Source organism: Anopheles merus, chromosome 2L, assembly GCF_017562075.2.
Source record: "Anopheles merus strain MAF chromosome 2L, AmerM5.1, whole genome shotgun sequence".
Taxonomy (NCBI): Eukaryota; Metazoa; Arthropoda; class Insecta; order Diptera; family Culicidae; genus Anopheles; species Anopheles merus.
This window is the reverse complement of record NC_054083.1, coordinates 12,413,546-12,438,869: the sequence shown is the minus strand read 5'-3', so window position 1 is coordinate 12,438,869 and position 25,324 is coordinate 12,413,546. Positions and strand designations below refer to the sequence as shown.

The following is a 25,324-nucleotide window of genomic DNA, read 5'->3' as shown; positions in this document are numbered from 1 at the left end:
CACTAGAAGGGGAACAAACACGGTACACTCGTTGTGTACCACTCGCCGTTAGCGGTGTTTATAAATCAAAAATACTAATAAATCGGTCTTACTACAGATTCTACTTCACTACCACTATGGTGTGTTAGGCGAGGGTTGAAGGTATCCCGCTAAGAGACACCAAGTGGCAACCAGAGGTGACCGAAATAAACTGTGGGGTTGGATTTTTTTTCTTCCCAAAGTAGCCTATCGAACAGTGTGCTACGTTCAGCACTAAACCGAATTCTCTTGCCTTCGTCTTGCTACGGGCACCCCCAGGTAAATCCTCAACCATTTGGCTAGGCGATCATTTTATACTACCAGGGAGTACTGTACAGTTGGCGAAAGAAAACGGACGACCTCACGGCGATCGGCGATGCTTATCGAAGGGGTGTACATTTATCAAGTCGGTGGTTTCACTTTTGGTTTCTTCTTTAAGTAGGGTCAAGTTAATAAAGCTGCCCGTGATCTGTTGAGTTGGCTTTGCGCGATAGAAAATACAGGTGTCCCAGCTTGATTTTGCTACGTTTTATGCAATATCAGTACGCCAGCTCGTGGGAAAATCGGCAAAAGAATTTATTCCGTTTAACGAAACTTTTATCGCTCAAATCTTTTCTATTGGCAAATTGAACTATTTACATTTACAGTTGGTGTATGATAGGCTTTAAATATACTGTTAAAAACTGATACAATTCAAAGTTTTGTAACTGTGTTGACAAATTAAATGTAACTATATAACAAAAATACACACACGTTTTGAATACTTATGTAAGATGCATGTATGATACATACTAGAGGAAAAGTATGTTCCTGATAAGTTCCTGATCGATCACATGTGCAATATAGTGCAAATAAATTCATTTAACTAGTGTTCAATGATACACATGTAATGTGCAACAAATTCTTCATTCACTGGTGCATCTATGCATATGACGCAAAACATGTGCATTTGCTAAAAGATATAGAAGAAAAAAAAGGTACATAAACGAGTAACACACGAAAATAAAATATTCACTGCGTGTAACATTACGAGCGAAAAGAGCATTGAGAAGCTTTCATCTGCCAGTTCCTAGTTGAAATTTATTGCGCACGATCCATACTCCGGTTCAGTCGTACCCGTAATCGATTGCTATGCTTCTCATTAACAAATCGCGTGTGTGTCGGCGGTTGTAAATTCCAAACTAGCTTTCCCACTCCCTCAGTCTCCACCGTCCTCGCCCCCGAACCTACGGTCCTGACGATCCTAGACGAATGACGATACAGCATGCAAGTGTCGGTTTATTGTCTGGTATACACCTTCAACATGGTCATTTTTTCCTTACCCTTCGGTATCCTCGCCATTACTTCCCCTTACATTGCAGTATCAAAGCAGTTGCAAGAAGAGTGAGAGAAAGAGAGAGAGAGAGAGAGAGAGAGAGCGAGATAGATGAAGAAAAAGAAAGAGACAGTACGATAGAGTAGTAAGGGAGTATACGAAGCACTAAACATATGCAGTTAATCATATTTCGCTACGGCTACGGCCCCTGGGTTCCCATGTTTGTCATTTTTTACCCATTTTCGACCGATTTGCTTCCTGGCACAGTGCTGACCCGGGCCGGTCGCGCATGCCACACGCCGCCACTAAAGCGACCGTTCAACAAGTTCATAAATATCGATTCGTGAACGTGCGACTGGCCGCGAATGTGCGAGTCGATCGTGGCCGCGGCAAAGGCTTTGAGGGACATGCCAAAAGTTAATTAAAACCGAATGTACCGAAGAGCGGTCGCCATCGCGCGGGCAGGCCCCGTGCCATTCGGTGCACAGGTACAGGTATAGGTGGAGCTGGTGCTTATCCCTAAAGGGACTTTGAATAATTGAATGAATGAGAGCGAATAAATTGTAGCTACTAGAGGCTGCAACTATGCTGCCACGGCCTTTTGTACGCCAGTGCCATTATTTCCTTAACGAAAATGCTCCAAATCCTAGATCACGATTGGCCAACTGGAACGTAAGTGAAGAAACGTACCGAGAGCTTAACATCATTTAAGTTCTGCCGATGTTTTTTTTTTATATAATATTATACTTTGAAAATACAAACTACTACGAATTAACTCTATCATTTCTTATTCAGTTTTACAATGATCGATAAAAATAAGCAGTAAACGACGCTACTATCTGAGAGCAAGTACTATCTCATGTAGTTTTATTTGAAATAAAAATGTATATGTTTATATCGCATTTTTAAACATGATGGTATAAATGTTAGACAACAAAATTTGCTCTTCAATAAGCTACCATGGAAAACAATGAGGCAAAACGAACTAATAGTATTTTTTTCTTTCTTGTCGAAACACATTCACGGTAGCTACACAGGTAAAGTGTTATAGATTTCCAAACAGCCGATGCGAAATGCAAAGCCAAATAGTAAATATGGTTAAACATTATAACATACTCTTATTAATTACGATACGCAAACCATTTTGAATAAGAAAAACAGTTCCCTGTCGAGTGCCTTCCAATGAAAACCGCATTCCAACGCAGAATCGCACCATGCTGCCATTCATCGGTATCAACCCATACGCAACCAATTACTCCAGTCCGGTAACATTGAAAAAACTTCTTCGTGAGTCTCTAAGGACAACCAATTCTGGACCAACACCACCGCAAGAAGCAGCAACGTTTGATCTTGTTGATATAATAGCTGGTTTGTGACCGTTAGCAATTCACCATCGATATAATATTAAATTACGATTTAAATTACTCGTCAAATGAAGATATGCAACTGCAGCACTCGTTTTGTAATGAAAACGTTACATTTTTGCATTTACTTGTTTTCAGGGCGGTGACTGCGATAGTGAAAAAAATATGAAAATCTAAGCGAAATCACATCCTATCCGCAGCTTGATGGCTGTTTCAACATCCTGCCATTAATTGCACTCACTTCCTTGGCAACATGTCCACCTTAATGAACTGAATTGTTCATTCCGTGAAGCCCACACACTCACATAATGGTGCAAAAGTTTTCGACGCGTTGACAGCACATCGACAGGGCTTCGGGGCGCAACGCAAACATAGGCCATGCGAATGTGTCGGGTGATAACAGTCTTGACGGGTCTCCCGAACCCACCCACTACCCTAGCTCTCGAAGCTTAATTAAACGCCCGTTTTCCGCGAGATCGCTATCGTGTTAATGTATGTCAAGCGGACCCGACCGCGTCTACTAGATCTACTGCCGATGCCGAATGAGTACGGTTTGCTAGGCAACGTAACATAAAAGTGGTTTCGATGCTTGTATGTGTGTGCGTGTGTGTGTGTGTGTGTATTTCGTACGAGAACGGTTGAGGCATAAGCATAGGTATCAATCGATCGACGAACCGTCCCCGTTCAGTAGCCAGATCATGATGGTTCATTTTCGGGGATCTTAAACTATTTCCTTCCCTTATGGCTCCCCTAGTCCTTCAGCAAACGCTTGACCCAAACGCAATCAACCGCGAGCGGTCACTTTCCATTGAATGTTCGAAACGGTAGACAAATTAACCGAGCACCAGATGGGAAACGACACAGATGAAGAGAATGCGCACAAAAAAAACACAACAACGGCCGAAAACATTCAACACGAAAAGGGAAAGAGCCCGCCAAACGTTAACAATTAATTACTGTAGTAAAACACGCAGTCAACACCCCGGGGGCATCGCCATGTCTGCGCGGTCGAGAATCTGCGAAATAAAATTACCTTAAGTATCTCACGTACGAGATACGAGATACCGTTTTCCGAGCTGCAGCTTCCCTCTTCCGTGCACGGGTGCCCTTCACCGAACCCTGTTGCCCGTTGCTACTGACCAATAGACCATGGTGCAGCCCGAACCGCGGGTAACCGGTTTGCTTTGGACGCGCGCGTTGACACAGATTCGATCCTGCTGATAAAGCAAACATTACCACTTTTTGCAACGGTTGTTAAGCATCTGTGCACGCGGTGCGGTGCAGCGACACAACAAAAGAAAGCGCACCTGATACGCGGCGCGTCGAAGGAAAGCGAATTTGGAAGTCCGCGTGGCCGCGCCGAACTACGGCATTAGCCTCGAAATCGGGTGCAATAATGGCAATCAAGATTTGCTTCGATGCGCGATCGATAGTAGCCGTTAATGAACGATTGCTCCGATAAGCCCTATATCACTTGTTAGCTCGGCGGGGGCACGGCTGCAGAAAGCCACCGAGTCACGATTGCTTGTCGGACATGGCAGTGGAAGGACACGAGATCTAGGGATTCTCTAGATCGGAAGCTCGTGTAAGATTGTGTCAATGGAGATGTGTAACGTTAAGCGGAGGTGAGCAAGAGGCACAAACACAAGAACGATCACGATGTAGGCCTGCTGCAGCCTTTCTACAGTGATAGTTGCCCGTCGTTCTGGAGCAACACGACCCGGCGGATGGACAGCAGCGACATCCAAGTCACCACCTAACAAGCCACCGTAAAGCAAGTGCACCAACAGCAAGTGCCAAAGTGCCTCTCAAGTCACGCCTGGTGGACTATGTTCGCTGGCAGAGCACTTGTCTCCTCGCATGAAACGATCGCACGACATTGCCCATGGAAGATGTTCAGGCAAGCTGCTCGCGACCCGTACCCGTCCGTACCGGGCTACGGCAAATGGATGAGCTTAAATAAACGAAAGAAAATCGCGCAGTGCGATGACAAGTTGACAACGACACGGGAAAGAATTTTCTGCATCGTATGCTCTACACGCGTCATTCTTTTTTTTATTTTTTTGCAACAGGAAGCTTCAGCATTTGTCTTGATTGCTCGTGGGTTTTTTTATCCTTTAATTCTGACGAAGTTTTTATTTGCCGATGTGCGCGTGTACACCAAACGGAAACGACATCAGCGGGGCAATGTTTCCGCAGCTCAGCTTGCGATGGCAAGGGCGGTTGATCATTTCCCGGAACGCAGACGCGGACCGGCAATAGTATGGCGGGCAATTGATGCAATTATGATCACGAAGCGATTAAGGAGAATGGATCATTTTGTTAAGCGATACGGGTCTGGGCATGGGCGAGCCGAGCGCCCACGCAAAAGCTTAGAGGTGATTTCAAATTTTTCATTGCTTTTTATTTCTGCAGCTACGTACTATTATTACCTGCGAAAAGAAGCATCCAAATTGCGTAAGGTTTACCTTGTTTTATTTCCACCACCAAGAAAGAGAAATAAGATCGGCAAATGTTAAAAAAAGTACCTTCTTGATGCCCACTATGGCTTACAATACTGTTTAAGGGTTTTAATGATGATAATATTAATTCATCACACGATAATTACATCAAGAAGACATACATGCCAAACATCCTTACAAGAAACTGTAAATACAAATCTTTGTGTCGGTTTGAAACGGAAATAAAGCCATTCGGACATCAACCTTAATGATACCTAATCATTGCGCATACTCTTTTTGTTGTGTACTCTCGGTGTATCGAAATTTAGCAATTTTCCAAAAATGGTTGCTTTCACATGATGCCCTCTTGATCATCACACTCATCTCGCACGTGCTACGAGGGTCAAGTCCATTTCAAATGTCTTCATACGAAAAAGTCATTTGGCAATCACCCTTCCAACACCCACGTGGGCTTTTGCAACTAGCAAAGCAATGCTGTAGCTTCATGATGCAGGGCAACATGCTTTACGATATACTTATCGTAGCTCGTATGCCTTTGGTCGGCCTTTGGTGTCTTGTAGAAACATATTAAAGATTCCTTTCGCATCTTTTGTGTTTTGTTTTCCTCCATGCCCCAGACTCAGCCCATTGTTGATACGGTATACGGGGTAGAAGAAACAGCGTTTTGAGCCCATTCGAGACGAATATAATTTGCCACGGTTCATATAATGGTCGTCATTGCCGGTGGTTGCGTTTGTCTTGCTTTCGATGTTGCCCTTTTTTCCCAGTAGAACAAAACCAACAAAATGAAGATAGAGTAAAGATGCACAATGCATTATTATGATCTCATGATGCATTTTATGTGTCCTAATCTCAGCGATGTCGATTGTCCTTTTTGCTTATAAAACCTTTTTCCTCATCCCCCCCCCCCACCCCCTTCCTTCCTGACGAACCGACGCAGGCACTCGTCGCGATGCTCCATGGGTTTACAGTATGATAAGAACACATTATGGGACGATATTATTCGTCTCGGTCACAGACCGCTTCGTCCAACGTCGACTTTTTCTTCAGCTCAATATTTTAACAAAAATAAAAGAAACAAAATCCCGTGTACAACCTCTTCCCGTGTGCGTTCCGAGACGATGTTTTTACATTTCCGCCAAATCGACGTGTTTCGCGCTGTTTGCTTTCCGTTTTATGCTGGCCGTTTCAACCCTTTGCCATAGTCACTCTGCTCCCTGGGCCTGTGCGTTTGTGCTTTTTCTCTTTGTCTTCTTCCGCCTGCTTACTCAGCCTAAAATCTCCCCAAACTACGGTTCGCAATGGGTGGTCAAAGCCATCATTCAACTTGACCCGATCCGTCGATCCCGTCCCGATCCACGAACGGCGGCGGGAAGAAACGGTGATCGTTTAATGCTCACTTGTGGTGCCGGTGGTGCGGATTATTAGTTCAGCGGTCACATAATCGTTTTTAAATTAAATCCACTTAATCATAGGCGTCATTGGTCGCTTAGACTTCTTCCCAGTCCCGCTCTCCGCGAAATATTATCCGCCTGCTCCATTCACTCACTGCGGTCATCGTTAAATTTAATTCATAGACGAACAAGTGGATATCTCCATCTTCACTTCTGCTTCTAACCCTTGCGCAGGGGTTCATACATTTTTTTACCTTCGTAGCAAAGTACTTCACCGTACGGATGGGGGCTTAGCAAAGTGAAGAAAAATGATTGCAAGATCTCAAGACGCGTCAAGCGTCAGATCCATTTGCAGCTGAACCGCGAACATAATTAACATTTTATCACCCCCGAGACGTCTCTTGGCCAAACTCGATCCACGTACCCTTGTGGGGGACGGGAAACACTAGCCCACTCACACTTTGGCAGAGATCGAAGAAAAGGAAACTAAAATCACAACTCACTTCAATCAAAACTGAGCCGTTTATCATTAATCACGCGGGGCGAAAGTACGCGAGCGCCTTTTAAATAGAACGCTCTAGTACAGCATAAGAAAGCGCTGGAAACAGTGCGATCGATCGCGGTCCCATTATGCCGGCTTCTTTTTTTAAAGTAATTTACATCTACTTGCCATCCTTCGTGGCATGACTGCCAATTTGCTCTCTTTCGTTATCGTTTGCGAAAATTATTATTTTACATGTAAAGTCAGTCCCGGTTCTATTCAATCACTCTGTCAAGCATCGATTATTATTGTTCGGCCGGTACTGGAGCTGGGTTGATTCCGTCCTGCAACGCTTTTGCCGAGCGAACTGCAAGACCACGAGCAAATTGACAGCGATATCATTAACCGTGCCGCTTAATGACCGAACTGTCAAACGGGTTGTATACATGAATTATGTCATTTGATATATCATTTATTTGCTTTCGAAACATATCATTTACCAAAAAGCATTCTCTTCTGCATGACTTGAAGCTCTGCCAGTGGTCACTCTTCAAAAATATTGGGACACAACTGGTTCATGATATTTTGAGCAATTGAACAGTAATCTCACTTTTCGGTTAGCTGATCATTTCAAAAGTCGTAAAATTATAAAAAAAGAATAAATTTTGCTAATTAATTTTCAGTGAAAACATACTAAACAATAACATTCCAATAAGTCAAAGGCAATTCCCCGAGACCTCACCACAAACGCACATTTAATTAAATATCTTTAGAGTACAGTTATTGGAATAAATGTTAAGTCTTTTTAGTCGTTTATTACAAGGTTCAGACGATGTCTCTCGATGCTCTTGAAATATCAATAGAATTCCTTAGAATTATTATTCCAAATGTATAATTTTCGGTAAACTGAATACAAACTGACCAAATGTTTCCTTGGCATTAGGTCTAGCATACCTCTTAATTCACACGTTCCATCCTCCCTGTTGCTTCTCTTGTACAGCGGACAAATTTAATGCCCGTGTAATTGTACTCATACCCTCCGAAGCTATTATTTCGCCAACAGTACCCAAGAGCATACAAATTAATCACAAATTGAGGGCAGAATGCAGCGAGTCAATAGAAACGCACGAAAAAAAGGGTAACCCCTGTGATACTGGACGATACAGAAACAAATTACACTGCCATGGTGCTCTACCGTAGCAAACAATATCGATTCAGAAGCGAGGCCACGTTAGCGAAAGACAAGCTGAATGGGTTTTTGATTTATAAACTCACACCCGCCCGGGCAGCCATGGGCCCCGACACCCGTTCGATCCGTTTAATAGCGAATTGAAGGAAAAGGTAGCGAACGGTGTCGTACATAGAATGCCGGCATGCTGGCAGCCTCCATCAGCATAACATCAAAACAGCCACCATACGGGCACGACGCACGGCATATGTCAGCGCGTATGGCTTTTTGCATTGACCGTAGTGAGCGGGTAGTGATGTTTACATACAGCGAAACACTAAATCGATCACAGCCCCGATCGCCCAAAACACGTCATCGAAGCCATCAATACGAAGGACAGTGCAATATTTCACAAATCGGTTCAGTCCCGAAAAGGGGGAAGCCCAACGGGGGTTTTGCCGATGGCCAGCCAGCGTTCGACACCCGGTAGAATGTCCAATCACGCTCAAGTCAGCCTCATGCATACTGAGCTAAACTGGAAAGACCCTTTCCCGCAGCTCGATCCTTCCTCCGTTCGGTCAGTGATAAAAGCGATCTGATAAATGATCGTGCTTTTCCTTCTACGGACCGGTACAAGGAAGTAACGGCGGCGATCGACAAGCGATAGGGAAGTGTAGGAAGGGTGTTTTTTGGCACCTGGAAAGTAGCATACAGGCATTGGCCCAGGCGTGGCATGCATGCACGATTTCTTCTCACCTTGACGTATGTTGGAGGCTCGTTGTCCAGACCCATTAATGGGGCTTTTAATTGAAAGCAACTTTTGACGGCATAAACTTACAGTTGGGGCTACTTTGCACACTAGCTGCGTTACATTTCGTGACAGTAAATCTTCTAATGTGGTCATATCCAATCATAACGTAAATCCACCATGGTGAATGCCATACACAGACGAAAATGCTTAAAACCCTTGCATTGCAATCGTAACCCACGCTCTGCGCACGCTCTGATCAATTGCAGCGACAATCCGCGGTATCTCTCTCTGGGTCGATTTGTTTCCCAAAAGGTCAGTTCTGATACCATTCATTTCAAAAGGCTATCGAGCCTAAAACCTCGCCGAAACCATTAGTCGCAATTCATCAATGTAAAGGGAACGCGATACTCCTGAACCAAACGGCGATGAAAACCAAAGTCTCCCCCTCCCTTGTTGACACCAAATAATCACCGTGACGAAAAAAAACCGGTACTCGAGTAGATTGAATTCAAACTGCACTACACTCATTTAAGGTCGCAATTTTCAGTAAGCTACACCATGGTCAGCATGGTACGGCGAATCCAACACTGCCATCGCACCATTGACGGTCAGCTGGTACGCCAACAGAATTTGTAGACTCCCGAGGTTCCTTCCTTGCTGCCCTGATGCTTCCAGCGCAAAACAACCGATGCAAATTGCCCAAGTGTGGCTTGCCGACTGGAGTGAAGCAATGGGCAGCCGAGCTGCTACCGACCTAACCTTGGTTCTAATTGGAGGTTAACTCCAGCCCGCCTGCCTGCCTGCCTGCCCACCTGGCCATGGTACCGCTCCTTCATACCGGCAAACCGACGACGGTGTGGTTGTACGAGCTGTGACTAAGAGACCGGACAACAGTCGGGCGCAACCCTGCGGAGCTCTTATGATTTATTTTATTTGCGATCTCTAAAATTGTTCGTAAATACGGAATTAAGTTCATTTCTCGGGGTTCTACGCGCATGTGGTTGTGTATTTCAGCTTTTCTATCACACTTCCAGCGCGAAGGTCAGGGGCCGTTGCGAAATATAGATCGTATCTCAGCGCCCGGTACACGTTCTAACGCCGTCCTGGCGTGTTTGCCAAGACTGCAATGGCTGCACACTATGTCACCGCCTATTTTGAGTCCGTACCGTTAGTTTTTTCGCTTTCGCCTCTGCCTGGACGAGCGGGACGCTTTGCGCGGGGAGACACCCTTGCTTCTGCGACGCTACTGCGCTTGCGCCATCAGTTGACCGGGTATTACCGCTTGCGTGAATTATTAGTTCTTTGCTTTGCCATTATAATTAATAATTATGAATTATCTCTTCCCGCCCGCACCCGAACGGGCGATGGTTCGCGAGGACCTGGCCGACTAGCGCCATCGGTCACCCTAATGGTCGTCTGCAGCAAAATGACACACCAGCGATACCGTCGCCAGCGTTCCAGTAATGCAATGGAAAGTATTGGGTCGCCGGCATCATCGTCCCAGGGGCGGAGGATACATCAGTAGAAGAGAGAAAAAAAGCACACACTAATAACAAAAAATGCGCGACAAATTCCTTTCCACCAATTCCGCGCGGGGGCGAGGCTGAGAAAGACTGCAGCAAAAATACTTTCAATACCGATTGGTTCCCCTGTTCTCCCGCAAGCGCCCGGACACGCAAATGACACCGCAAAAAGTGACGCAGCCCTGCCGACACTGGAGCTACCGTAATTTACATACCATAATAACAACCGAGAACACCCCAAGCTTAATCCGTTGTGCAAAGCTCACTGCACACAGTCGAGCTGTGAGCATTTCCAACCGACCCGTCATGACGCACGCACATGATTGCCCGCCAGCGTGGTAAGAACAGCCAGAGTACGTTAGAAAAGGGCTGATCCTGCCAATGTTTTTGATCACTCTCAGCTATTGCCGTAGCGGGAACAATTGCTAGCTTTTATGTTGTGCCATAAAGCTAGCGCCTATCATAGCTCCAGCGTAAGAGACTAGCCGCCATTGATAAGCACTGTAGTTACTCTTGTTTGTTATGACAAATACTGTCAATCGGATCGGTCGCCCGCTCCAACCACTAGCTCCCCGAAGGAGCCAGAGGTTGACAGAAAACATTGATTTGGTCGTGTTGGGCGTCTGAATGCGTTCGAGAGTAATTGTCACAATTGCATGAATTATGACAGGCCGCTTTGAATAATTGTCCACGGGCGGCCGTGCACGAGCCCCATCCTGTGAACCATTTCCTGAACCACGCTGCGGCACGATTGTGTTTCGATAGCCGGGTTCGAACATGTTCGAAATTTTCCTTCCCCCTTCAGAATTCCCTTCCAACTGCCTGCGCAAGTTGCACGTTTCGTGCACGTACAATTCGAACTAGCGGACGGCAAAAGACGGCACGCTCAGATGCTCTAATTGTTTGCGATCAGTCAGTGGGCAGACCGAGGTACGCTTCGGGGTCTCCTCAGCAAACCGATCACTGATCGGTGTAATTAGTCATTAACGGGGTTAAAACAAGGGGAAGCCCGGGTGGCAAATGTGAAAATTATCGCAGCCCGGGAGGGTAGGGTAGGCGCTGCTCGAGGATAGTTGGGCGACACTCAGCGCGATACTGCTATTGAACCATTAACCTAATGATTGGTCTCGGAGCTACAGAACGATGGATCGATGGGAGAAAAAAAGCTCGCCTAATTAATAGTGCAGGCGGTGGAATAACTTTCGCTAGCAGATCAGACACAAGCAATCCTTCACTTTTCCGCTAACGGTACATGTCGGTTGGCTTTACATTTACTTTTGCTCTACATGTTGGATGTGTGTTAATTGTACCAAATCGAATATCGGTGAGAATTTCAGTTGACGAGTGACATAGAATAGAGTGATAAAAAAATAAACTTATGAGCAGTATGCAACAATTTGCCAGTAATATGAATACATAGAACGTTTTATATTTAGCCACACACGCCATCTTAATGACCACTTAAATAAATGTTCACTTTATTTATTTCCTGCTGCATTGTTCACATTTCTAATGTGTCGTATTTAAAGTAAATACAAATAAAACACCCACACTTAAGCAAGTCACAGATGCAATTGAATGCAAAATCTAGTGCAACCTATTGGCTATTGATCGCCTTAGATCAAGAAATCCCCTATTGATGTCCGTGGTCCGGGCATTGCAATAAATTGATTTATTTTAATTTAAATTTCATGATCAATTATTGCGACGTGCAGCGGTGGCCTCAGTTGGACACCACACTCGGCATGCAGCGAATATCGAACCTTGCCACCCAGCAAAGCTTCCCGAAAGCCTGCAATTGCTCAAAATGGTCCCACTCGCTGAATGGTTCCTATTGCTCAACCACCATCGATGCCATCGATCCGGCCACCATCAATGGGTTGCATTCAGATGGATGAACGCCTGGATGGATAGATGAATAGTACCTCCCGGTCCTGGCCCTGCGTGTAGCTGCGGTAGCAGAAAGGAAAATCCCCCGCCATCCTTCAGCGAGGCTCGAGCTAGGCAATAAATAATCGATGAGTGACAGCACTTGGCAGCGTTGCCCGGCAGCACCTAAGGAGCGGGATGTTATGTGGTCATAGAGAAGGAAAAAAAATTGTTCCACAAACGAAAGCGAGGCCAACGTGCGCTGGAATTTGCTACAATTTCATCACGCAAATCCCAACCAAGGCCACCTCACGCTCGAGATGAAGAGAGGGAAGCAGGGGGTTGAGAGCATTTCTGCTGCAAGCCATCTGCATGTGCATGTACGTTGATGCAGAGATCGATTGCACTGGCATTGCGCTCTCCCTTTTGAGACGGGGTGACGCACATTAGCATTTAATCGTATGAATTCTTGTGCAGCTCATCTGATTCTAGACTGGTCAATGCAATGAAAGGGAATGTGATGGGAAATTGTTGGGTTTATTTGCTTCCAAAGAAGAAAAAACAAGTAAATTATACCAATCAAATCATTGTGAAATCCTTTCGTTCAAATGTTATGTATCAATGCTCAACAAGATCTGTAAAGTGCATAATTATTTTAAGTGTGATAAAAATACATGGAACTTTAAGGTGCAAAAAATATGCCAACCAGGAAATCGTAAGGAATGGAAGCTGTTTGCAATCATTAGCATATCATTATACTCACACACGCTCCCGGCATGTGATAAACTTTCCCGCGTTATCCCCGTGGCATGCATCCAATGACACTGAATGCAAGTTATGCCAATTTGTTACAGTTCCAGGGAGTGAAGGTCTGCTCTAATCCTCCTAATAAGACACGCGATTAATGAGGCGCTTTATAATACGTATTGACTAAAAAACTTACCGGAATATGGTTTGGCAGCAAGGGAGCTAGATTCATTTGAAGTAAAATAAATATAATTAATAGTTAAAAAACAATTTTTCTCAACATAAAGCAAGAAACTCTCACCAGGGACAAATCGACGTGCTATAATGTCTCCCCCAAAGCACGAGCCAATCATCGTCGATCGCTTGCACTAATGAGACGCCACTGCGTCTCCACAGCTGCTGGATGGAATTGATAAATTTGGTTGAACCAAACGACCGGTACTGTAGTGATTTATTGGGATATAAATTGTCCACATTTAGTCGATTCAATTAACGACCACGAGGTGCTCTAATTAAGCGACCACCAAATAAATGCCATGTATGTGTACGCGACACCCGGGAATCCGCTGCTGCTGCTGCTGCTGCTGCATGAAAAACCGTTTTGCAAAAAAGAACCCCACGATACCTTACCGGGAAAGGCCTACCGTACAGGCAGGACAGGAAATAAAGGGGAAAGAAAAAGTGTTCCGATTTTGGCAATAGTCCACTTTCGCGAAAGGAAGTTTTCTCCACCCATTTAATCTCACTGTACTCGCAGCGAACGCTAACAGTGAGCGTTAAAGGTGGAGTAAAATGGGTGTACGCGCCGGGATATGGCGTCTTCCAACCATCAGCGCTTCCTTCACGGCGTTTCTCACTTCCAAGGATGGATATCGCGATGAGGTAACCCGTACCTACGGCCAGTAAGCTCGTTATGTCAATGTACCATTGTATGTTCCATTTTGACAGCTCCGTTCAGCAAGCCGCTCGCGAAACGGGGAAGTGGAGGCAATGCAGCTGCATCTAGTGGTTAATATAGCAGCCGCAGCAACCCTGAGCAACAATAAAAACTAGCGAATGAAAACGACGGCCAAACCGTGGCACACGCGAATAGGCTAATAATACACCAGCCACCAAGGTAAATGGGATCGGATGATCTCGCAGTCGCGAGAGAGCGCCCTGGACCACCGCGGTGGCACACAGCCCCGCGAAGGGGTGAAAATGCGACCAGGTGAAAGAGAGCGATACGTGCATTTGAGCAGGAAAAAAGTTAATTGAAAAATTTCCTAGAATTCAAATTCATTTATATTCGCGAATAAATTTCCATTCCAATTACGACTGCTCCATGTGTAGGACCGCCCTCCGATGCCTCGTTACCGCGTTACCGTTCTTGATTTCCATGGCCAGGGACACCACGGTAGGATTGGCATGTTTCAGCCGGTGTGCTACCGTGTTACCCGTGCCCGGTGCATTTCTCGTCCCCCAGCGAACCATTTGGCCATTTGTTTATTTTCTCTCCCTTGCCCAACATCTCACCATCTATGCTCCCGTGTGGATCACCATCACCATCATCATCCAGCCCCGGCATTGCTCACGGCTATAGAGCGAAAACAAGACAAACTACCCCCGAAGGGGTTTGCGCTCTTGGCCACTGCTCGTCAGCAATATTTGTTTGGTTTTAAATCAATTTAGCATACGTAAATGAAGACAAATCAATAATATCGAGCCTTAAAGGTAAACAAAGCGAAGCGTCAACGCAAATCGAACGAAACCGAACCGTTAACCCGGACGACCGAGTCGCGCTGTCTGTGAACAAATTGACATACCAGGAGGAGGGCAACAAAATGGCTTACCGTTTTCATTATCCCCCCCCCCCCCCCTGTTGCTGATGAGAACAAAAGTCCTTTCGGCTTCGGGCAAGTGCAATTAATAGTACTGAGCCTGTTCCGCATGTTCCTGTCTGACACACTGTGACTATTGGTTTAATAAACCTACTAAAAACGATGACGATGACGGTCAATTAGCATACCTTCCACAAGGAGGAGCCCTGGCCGGTCACGTCGCGATTCGACACGAGCCGCAATTCCGCCGACCTGCATGTTGCCTCCGTGCCCTTCCCCATACCCCATGCCACCAGGGCAGCATTTCGGTACGCCGGCAGAACCACACGCTGACCATAAATCTCTTTGCCATCCTGCCCGTGTCCTCGCCTGTTAGCAAGATATCGATCGAGCGGACCCACTTTCGGTGGCTTTGCAGTGGCTACTTCCACTTGCCGGGGCTATTAGAATCGTTTGCTACTAGCCGGTGGAGGTGTTGGAACATAGTGGAAATACCAGTGGGGCGTTTCAAACATCCGAATAGATTGCATACTTTTTTCATACGGCCCTCGCAGTATTAGGAAAAAGTACTAATGATTATTTAAAATGTGTCTAATAATGCTATTTCTGAAGAAGGATAAACGTTTTTGGTGTTTCTTGACCTTGTTAAAGTCTCGTTTTGCTAAAGTAAAAATATTATATAAGTAAAAAAAGAATATTGAAGAAAAACAATTACTTTTCGAAATTTAACGGAAATTCCTGATACCATATTAAACTTGGTTTAATAAGACATAATTTAATTTAGTTCTTGTAGCTTTCAAATCTCACATTCTCGCATAGTACTACACTCGAGACCGCCATCATTTATGTCTTTTGCGAAGCTTTTTTCCTCAATCACGTGGAATTAATTACCATAAAAACAATGAAAAGCAATTAATACCAGCCAGCATTGCCAGCTCGTCACTCATTCTTTCGCACCTTCACCGCGCACATTTTTGCACCGTGGCCAGCAGTGCTGCCTAGATTTGGCACCTCGACAGAGTTATTCGCTCCGACTTGACGAAAGGGCAAGGAAGCCGGGTGGAACATTTTTCACCGTAAATCACGATACCCACCCATTCGCTCCTCTCAGCCCAACCTGAACCACAACCGCAATCGACACGATTCGCGTATCGATTCGCGTACGAGCCGTTTGCGTAGGATCTAAGTGGATTTTTCTAATGCTAATTCTTGGATTGATGCGTGTGTTTCTTACATGAGGCTGCCCGGCTTAACGCTTCAAACGTTTCCCATACCACTCTCCCCTCTCCCCTCTTCACTGTTCATCGATTTAGGCGTGACGCAGTGCTATCACCCCGATCCATTCGAGTACCCTTGGTGTGCTGGTGGTTGGTGAAGTGCGTTTGTTTTAGGTGAATAAAACCACATGCACAACACACGACATATCCATCCACCTCGCCCGATGTGTGCGCCTGATATGCGGGCACATTTAGCAAAGGGGGTGTGCACACGTGTAGGCAGTACCGCAAATCACCAACGTTGCGGGTCCGACAGACGGACGACGGTGGAGTCGCCTCCAACAACGGCCACAACAACGGCCCAGAGGCGTGTTGATTACACATTGCCCAAAGATGATTGATGAAGCCTGGCAGGGATTTTACCTCCCACCAGTACGAAAGGGGGAGCTAGGGACGGGTTGCGGAGGGGAGAGTAAGGTTGTCGATCTGGAACCACGCACACGTTCCCTCATTGCGCCATTATGCTTGCTGCTGCGATTTGAAATATGACCACAATGAGCGACCCATGTAATTGTCTTTTCGACGCATTAAGGGTCTCGGGATTTGGTTGTTTTGGTGTTGGTGCAGGATCTACCACCTACAGCCTTCGATATGTGCTTGGTACGTCTTACTCAGCTGAAGAAACGCATCCCGCAACGATGCCAGGATAGCCGGCGTGCAGACTGAGTGATGACAGGGTGTTCCTCATAAGCGTTGATCGATGTCAGTTTTGACGAAATCTTCGCAACTTTTGCTAACAGCCATCTCCCACGCGATTACTCACGCTGGCAAATTATTAGCTATCGCACCAAACCCATCCGCAAAGCAGCTCCAGTGCTAATGTATTCTTGAGCAAAAACAGTCAGCGTTAGTTCAGAGGTGTTACTCTGGCATCAACAGCTTGGTGCAGTCGTCGAGAACTTTCTATTATTAGATGGCTTGCGCATTTGAGTACCGCTTCTTGCATCAAACCTGCACTACTGCCGTATTGACCGCCGTTCCTCTCCTGTCCACACAATACTGGGGCGCATATGATCATCGACGATATTGATCATCGAAGCACTCGATTCACACTGTATTACAACACACACTCACACACTCCCTTGTCCTACGGAATTCTAGTCTGCATAGTGCGATTGTTTGATGAACGCAACAGAAAAAAAACATGCTCGAACAACAATCAAGATCACATTGATCCCGTTCGCCGTTGCGCGATGTCAAACAGTGCGACTACTAAGCCCCGAGGCTGTCAGGGTCTGCCGCGTCGACTGCCCCACCGCTTCTGAGCAAACATTCCTGTCCTGTACAGAGCTGTAACGCATCGACACATACACACAGACACACACATCCTATGAAAATCTCACCGCCATAAATCAAACTTCCTCTTGCTCTTGCCGCATCTGGACCGGTCCAGTGCTGGAAGATAGTTTCGCAGTCTGCTTCCTTGGTGCCTGGCCAGCAAAACCCGAGCAACGCGCTGCCCGCTGGCACAACTCTCTACCAAACCTTACATTCAGGGATGCCTACCGAAGGCCCCACAGCAGGGACTCCAAACTAGCTTCTGCAATGATCTTGGCGCGTCAATTGCGCAGCAACACAGCAGCCAGCAACAGCGCCAAGAACATGAATCAAGTCATCTCCGGCTCATAAAGCGTTTGGTGACGGGTCACCTGGTGGCTCGATTTGCAGTCAATAATTCCTTGTCCACCTTACCACCCTGCCCAGTGCATGGCTGGGCGCTACACCGGCGTGCCCTACATTCCCGGCCGCTTTGCTGCACCACACACTGGCGCAACACCATCGGACACCATCGGCGGAGATGGCTGGAGCTAGGAGCCATTCCCCTAACCAAACCCCGAAGCAACCAGGCTTTTCAAGGGCCTTCACTTGACGTACGCATTCGTGCACGGTGGCTCCCCCCGCTCGCGTGGTCCAGTTTAGAGTTATAATTTCCAATCATAGTTTGATGAAATAATTGATTAATCATTATCATTAGCGCATGTACCAACCGAATGGGAAGCGGTACCATTTTAATCGGCGAGGTGTTCTGATCGATTACAAGTGATGTGATGACGCCGTGATCTACTGCGGAGGACGCCTTCGGTTCGGGCTGGGACAGGAAACCTTAGCACCAGACTAATTGACATGATCGTGCATGATTAATCAGTCGTACAAGCTTAAGAATTGTAGTGAATGATTAATAACCACCTGAATCGCCACACGGTCGAGGAAACGAAAAGGTTGAACAAACAAAATTAGCTTCTGTATTACTTTGCATCTATAATTGATACGTACCTGCCCGCGTGGCTCGCGTTCTATTCCACAACGCGCGTTCTTAAGATGATCGAGCAAAAAAGAATAATGTCTCAGCAACAACTTGCAATAAGTTTATGCACAGACACTGCAGCCGTTGGCTTAAGATGTTCGATATTTTCTAGTTGATACTATGCGACACACATGTTCTAGAATAAAGTTCGTATCTTCCATGAGCTGTTGCACAAGAAACCCCTTCCCTAGAACGTGCGTTACATAAGGCGCTTTGTTTAAGCCATTATGTAACACACGTGTATTTCTGTGCCGATGGGAAAGTGACATTTTAATCCCGACTTGCTGCAAACATGGCATTGGATGATAAGATTTCACACTCCTTTGCTCATATCCATAAGCTCACCTTTTGCGGTTCCTGATCGGCTTTTCCTGCCATTTTCTCCCGCAACGGAGCATGTCGCGGGATGGATTCTGTAACTTTAACAACAGTCCATAGTATGTACGGTTTTGTACGGTTTAGTGATGAAATCGTGAATTTGCATTAGAAAATCATTTGTCATCTTTTCTGGCCGTCCAGCCCATAAGCGCAATGCGTTGTACATACCTACAAACTGTTGTCGAAATGTCAAAGTTGAGCGCCGTTCCGAATTCGTTCCGCAGCACATACGGTGGTGTCTTTTATTTTTTGCTTCTCTGAATGCATTGCTGCATTTCTGACAAACTTTTTCGCACATGATGCAATGCCGTACAAGACGCGCATTGCCCCCGGGGGCCGATCTGGACTGAATGCGCTTCGTGCGCGAAACCGTGCGGTACGCCACGTCAGCAAACGGTAAGGCGCTCGAGCGCTCCCGCTAACAACTGCAGATGGCTGATCGGTGGATGGATGATCGGTGTGTCGGATAAGAAGGAAAACACACTCGGGCGATGCTGTCACCCACGAAGCTCACACGCTGTTGCCACTAACTCCACCGGGAGACTGTTGCCATCTAACGCCAGACACATCCCCATGGCAACCCCCGCCGTAACACTGTTGCTCATAAATAATACGCTAAAAATTCTGAAGAATCTTCGATCTCGCTGATCGACAGTCGAATGCCGTAATGGGTGATCAGAGATTCAAACGAGTAGGTGATGAACGCACGGACGAAAACCAAACTCCCATTCTACACTGGCATCCACAAGCTGTTCCGACTGCGCAGGGTCGGTAGTTTCCAGCACTTCATTTGTGCCGCAAAATTCGTTGCACTTTGAATCGTGCCCCCACGATAGGTCATAACGCGAAACCCCTTCGCGATGTGCAGGGAAACAAAAAGAAACACCACGCAAACGATCACCGCAAAATATTATCGATAATCGCGATCATAATTATTATTCAATTATTGAACGGAACATTCCTATTTGTATGTGTGTGATTTTTTATTCGTTCGTTCTTCTTTCTTCGTCTGCTCCCTGCCTAAATCCCCACTCTTCGCTACCGCTGCGACTTCGGTGGCATGTGAAAACTGCGGCGTGCGATTGCCAATCAGCATTCGCGGAGTGTTTTGTTTGCATTAGTTGGCGACGTGATTGAAATAAGTTAAATACTCACACGCATAGCGATCTACCCCTTCCATCAGTACAGCGCATAATCGCGGCACCATCATCATCATCATCAATTCGGTTCGTCGCTAAAGTTGCAATACCTTGTGCGACGCTGCCAGGAACCAGAACCTGCGCCATAGATCGGCGCGTGTAACTGTGCAGTGATTTTTTGCGCATAACATTTTCTAAGTACCCCTTGGAATTTCTAGCATTGATTCTATCCGTTCCTCCAGGTCGACCAATCGTCGCTGAGTGCATTTTCGAATCAATAGATAGACCAGCTTGAAGAATGCATATTGAGTATCTCGTTGACAATTTTTATTCGAATATATAACTGAAGCAGCTGATTGATATTGTGTAGTTAAATACATTATATAAAATTGTTCAAAGTTTTCTTATTTTACATCCAATTACAGAGTATTGTTTGATTTGTAACATAAGTAGATTAATGGATATTTCGCTCGTTTGTAAAGAAATGACATAAATAGTTTATTTTAAATCTTATTCATAATTTTCTTTTCAACACTAAATCACACGAAAACTCATATTTGGTGATTATGGTGTCAAAGTTGAACATGTTAGGAACATAGTTTGATAGAGATTATCCTCACTGATGCTCACTTTAAATAAGATATTCGACACACTTTATATAGTCTCAATCTGTAATAGATTTGCGGAATATTAAAAACATTGCAATAAATTTAACAAGTCATTATCATCGTGGACATATCGTAATGTTTGTCAAATACTATCTGTTCCTGAGTTACAGGGATCACGACTTACTTGGATTTGGAGTTACGTGGGTTTGAAAGTGTCTCTGATCTTGAAGCAAATTGTATCAATTTTAACACATTAAATGTGAAATAAACATTGATGCGGTCTATTCTTAATATTTCAAATATGATAACAGAAGTCAGTATCATAGTCTATAAATAACTTGAGATCTAAAACTACTACATAAAACCAAACTAATACATTTTTTAACTAAAATTTTGCTGAAAAAACATGACATTCAAATTTATACTGATGTCTTCAGAACGTATTAGCTGCTCGATATATCAGATAACACTTGGACAGATTACGAGTAGTTCGGTTCGTTAAATTACATGTTTCATTTCATTTTGTATTCGAACATAAATAATTATTTGAGGAAACTATTTTTTTCTTCTGTTCAATATTTTTAATATTTAATCATAAATATTATGACACAATCAAATAAAAAATATCATTTTGTGGTGATCATCTTTACGATGAATCAACCTAGAGCTTTTTACATCTGATTGGCATAACGATCATGTTATGGTTTGTCTTATGTCACCGTGAAATAACGCGGTGTGTAAAAATATATTCACCGTGTAGTTATTATTATTCCCATATTGTGATAGAAATTGCATATTAACAATGATATGCTATAGCAAATATAGTTCAAAGAAAAAGGTTGAAACATCAAGACAGTTATTTACGGTACGTGTAAACAATTGTTAAAACAGCTTAAAATCATCATTAAAGATGGCATTGTACCATTTGTGTAGTAAACCCCTACAAAGCATCAAAAGACACTAAATACCTGTGATTCCCCTTTATACCGTTTCCCATCGCACACTTCATTACCATTTGATTGCCCAACATTCGCACCACGTGCACTTTGGGCCACTTCTCAGCATCCAACTACGGACAATGATCCCTCCAAGGTGTCCAAGCGACCATTAACGGTCTGTGCAATCTTTTAATAATCCCATAAATCCAACATCCAAGCGAAGTGCCGCATACACTCCGTACCTGTCATACGGTACCGCGCAGGGTCATCGGTCCAATGGCAAAGCGAATGGCATCTCTTCGGAGAAAATGAAACCGAAACAACATTCGCAAACACCAAGTGCAATTGTCCTCCAGAATGGGATAACATTGATACTCCATTTGAATTCTTGCCGTGCGTTTGCATTCAGCGCCAAGTTTACGTGGGCTTGTGCAACGGCGGCAGTCTTCCTTCTTACATCAAGAATAGCATCACGTCGTCAACCCGAATCAATGATTCGTATCGATTGTCTCTAGCTCGATGTCTCGCGAGCCGCAAGTAAAAGTGACACGCAATGTGTTTGTGTATTTCGACGATGATGATGAAGGCGACATTGATAATAAAGCTAGAAATTATAGACATCAGTGCAGGCATGATTGGGTGATCATGTCAAGTTCTATTGTGTTTCCTTTCCTAGCATTTCCTACCACCGGTTTATTCCATTCAAATTAATGCATCATTTCATCCTTCTCCTTTCTACTTTCAGGTGAGAAGCCGTACACCTGCCAGTGGCCAGAATGCGAGTGGCGTTTCGCAAGATCCGACGAGCTGACGCGTCACTACCGCAAACACACCGGCGCCAAACCGTTCAAGTGCATCGTCTGTGAGCGCAGCTTCGCCCGCAGCGATCACTTAGCGCTTCACATGAAGCGGCATTTACCAAAAAATAAGTAATAGTTGATAAGCGTAGCAGATTTAGAAGTTTATACATCGGTTTTCGTCTCTGTTAGTTCTCATTTTTTTCGGCCCAAACTTGCCGATGGTGACTCCTCTGGAATCAGATGGAACAAACTTTCTTCATAACCTACAAAACTGTGTAGAGCATATGTATTTTCCACCCACTTGAGAAGGTTCCTGCCCAAAATCAAACAACTGTGTCAATCGGTTAACAAACAACTTTTGAGTACGTAAAACATGCTAATGCCTCTTTAGTATGGCTCCTCCACCGAATTAACGCAAGCTGATCTGTTAGTGCAGCTCACGTACGTATGCTTACCATCAGCTCGATGCTCGCATGAAGTAACTGACACAGTCACCGACGGTGTTAATTATCTTTTTCTCACCAAACACCCATTCTATGGTCTGTTAATTTACAAATTAAAGTTGCTCCCTTGCAATGCAATGAACTTACCACCCGCACTATTCGGTACGATACCGCTCGCAACTGACAAACGATAACAGTTTGCATCAATATTTGTCGAATGATGCGCCATATCCGATACCTAACGGATTCCTTCCCAACTTGCGTTCCCAAAATTTGCGTTCACAATAGCAAACTCTGAACAGGCCTTCGGAGCTTTGGTAAGAAATTACCGAACTTGTAAAAACGCCTTCACAACAATACAATACTTATTTTCCACACCCACCAACGCTCGAACTCACTGGCACACTTTCCATGTGGATGTGAAAATATTTTTTGGAAAAACTAACAGAAAAGCGTAACTTTCGTATTGTTGTATAATTTGAACCGGAACCCATTCGATGTGACCGTATTTCGAAATTTAACAATAAAAGATCAACCACATCTTGCATTTGGCGTCCAAAACGCCTACACCTGCGAGCAAACAGATCGGTTGTGGAACAATTAACTAGAACTGGATCGTTAATTTCTTGCTCAAATGGCTTCAAATTTCAATATAGTTTACAGAAGCACAAATATATCTAGGTTTGAAAAGTAACCAATTTTCATACACACCAATGGATGGAATTTCTCTCAAGTCAATATTGATCTTTGAAGAAACATGAGTCATCAAACTAAACTCAGTACATGAGTCCATGACATAAAACATGTCCCGAAAAACTAAACGCCTTGCCAGTGCTAAAAAGTACAATATTTACATTTGGTTTGTATTTGCTAGCTCAAATTAAATGAAGTTAATTTGATTGATGAAACTGCAAAACGGTACTTAATAGTTTGTAGTGTAAATTTAAATGCGTAGTAATTATGCTAAACATTCCAAGCGCTCTTACAAAAAACAACGCTAGCAAAACAAAAACACTGACACAAACTACCAGTCACTATTAATGCATAAAATATGTTTTTTAAAACGAAACTTCCCGAAAACAAAAGCGCTCTATATAAACTGATCTCAATGCAATCACGTTTCGAACCTAAACAATCGTACAAAATTATCCTGTCTCTCTATTATCCTTGGCATCTCTTGCTCTCTTGCAAACCTTTCCCCCAATCCATGGCCTATACTTACTGAGTGTTAGTGATAGGATAGAATTCCTTTGTATTTAATTATGTTTTGTTTTACCGACTCCTTTGCTAAAAAGTGCTACCAAAAGGTTAGGTTGTTTGTGCAGAACATCCTTCAAATGTTACCATACACTTTATTTATCGAACAATTTTAAAATACTACTGTTAACTTAAGACGATCAAACCGATTTTTAAAATTTGACCAGAATAGCACCAGCACTTGCGTGATCCTATTAAAGTAATATAAATTACAGTATGATACAGTATGAGTTTCTTAGCGGTCAATATTTGTAAATAGGCTTACAGATCCGGCCCAGCATTAACGTACTTACGCAAATGCTTCCCCAAATTAAGTGTGCATCGTTTCGGTTCTAGACCGACATTTGTGTGTTCTTAAGTTGCCATTAGTGGATAGAGGGGATGCGGAATCGTGATGAGCACTTTGACTCATGCATCAAAATGAACAATATTCTCTTTTAAAACGGCATTTGCTAAAAAAAAATCAATCTTTCTTAAATAGCAAAAAGCAATCAAGTACAACACAGAGATCACAGCGAATGAGGATACAACAGTTGAACACTTTAGCTGCGGAGGGCCTCGAACAAAGTATCATAGTATTATTAATCACCTCGTACAACCGTGTGTAATGATCCTATGTATAGATTAACGTAGTTTATTGGTATGTTTATTTGTTTGTTTTTTATTGCTGTTTTAATTAGCTAGCCACTAGTACACTACCGGAACGGAAAGAACCGTTTTAAGTTGAAATTTATTTCACTGATTTGTTTCCCTATCATACTATATGCAACGCTATTGTGTAAGTGTTCTTTGGATAGTTTTAGTTTACTTCAATTATTGAGAGCACAACTTTTCGTTCATTTGTTCTAAACAAAACACGTTTGATCCTTCATTGCTTACTGTCTATTTTTTATTTGTATTATGCATAAACAAAAACCAACTTGGTAAAAACTATACCTTATAAGCTAGCTGTATAAGTAAATCGAAACGAATCGAAGAGCGTTTGTCGCGCAATATGTTTCAACTTTGTCTCAAATATATAAATGTTTAAAAGAACTTACGGGTTTTATTTAGTCTGCAGTTCCTTCGAAGTGACCAATGAGATAGAGAATATCACACTATTACAGCTATTTGAATAAAACAAGCAAAGTTATATCACAATTTCCAGCACGCCTACGCTAAATATTATGGTTCCAACAGACATAACCGGAATCAGCTGGTTTGTATAGTTCAATTATTTACTGAGCTTCAATATTTCAAAAACTGATATTTTGCAGATAATCGATTT

At 44.1% G+C, this 25,324-nt stretch overlaps 1 protein-coding gene across 3 annotated transcripts in view; it reads left to right on the top strand.

The window, feature by feature from the left end:
• LOC121593760 (dendritic arbor reduction protein 1-like) overlaps positions 1 to 25,084 on the top strand; it is a 100,908-nt gene extending 75,824 nt beyond the window's left edge. For all 3 annotated transcript variants that reach the window (XM_041916424.1, XM_041916422.1, XM_041916421.1), the window contains exon 7: positions 22,303 to 25,084. In XM_041916424.1, coding sequence (XP_041772358.1) covers positions 22,303 to 22,490 — 188 coding nt within the window. In that variant the 3' untranslated portion in view covers positions 22,491 to 25,084. The remainder of the gene's footprint in view (positions 1 to 22,302) is intronic.
• Positions 25,085 to 25,324: the final 240 nt, after the last annotated feature.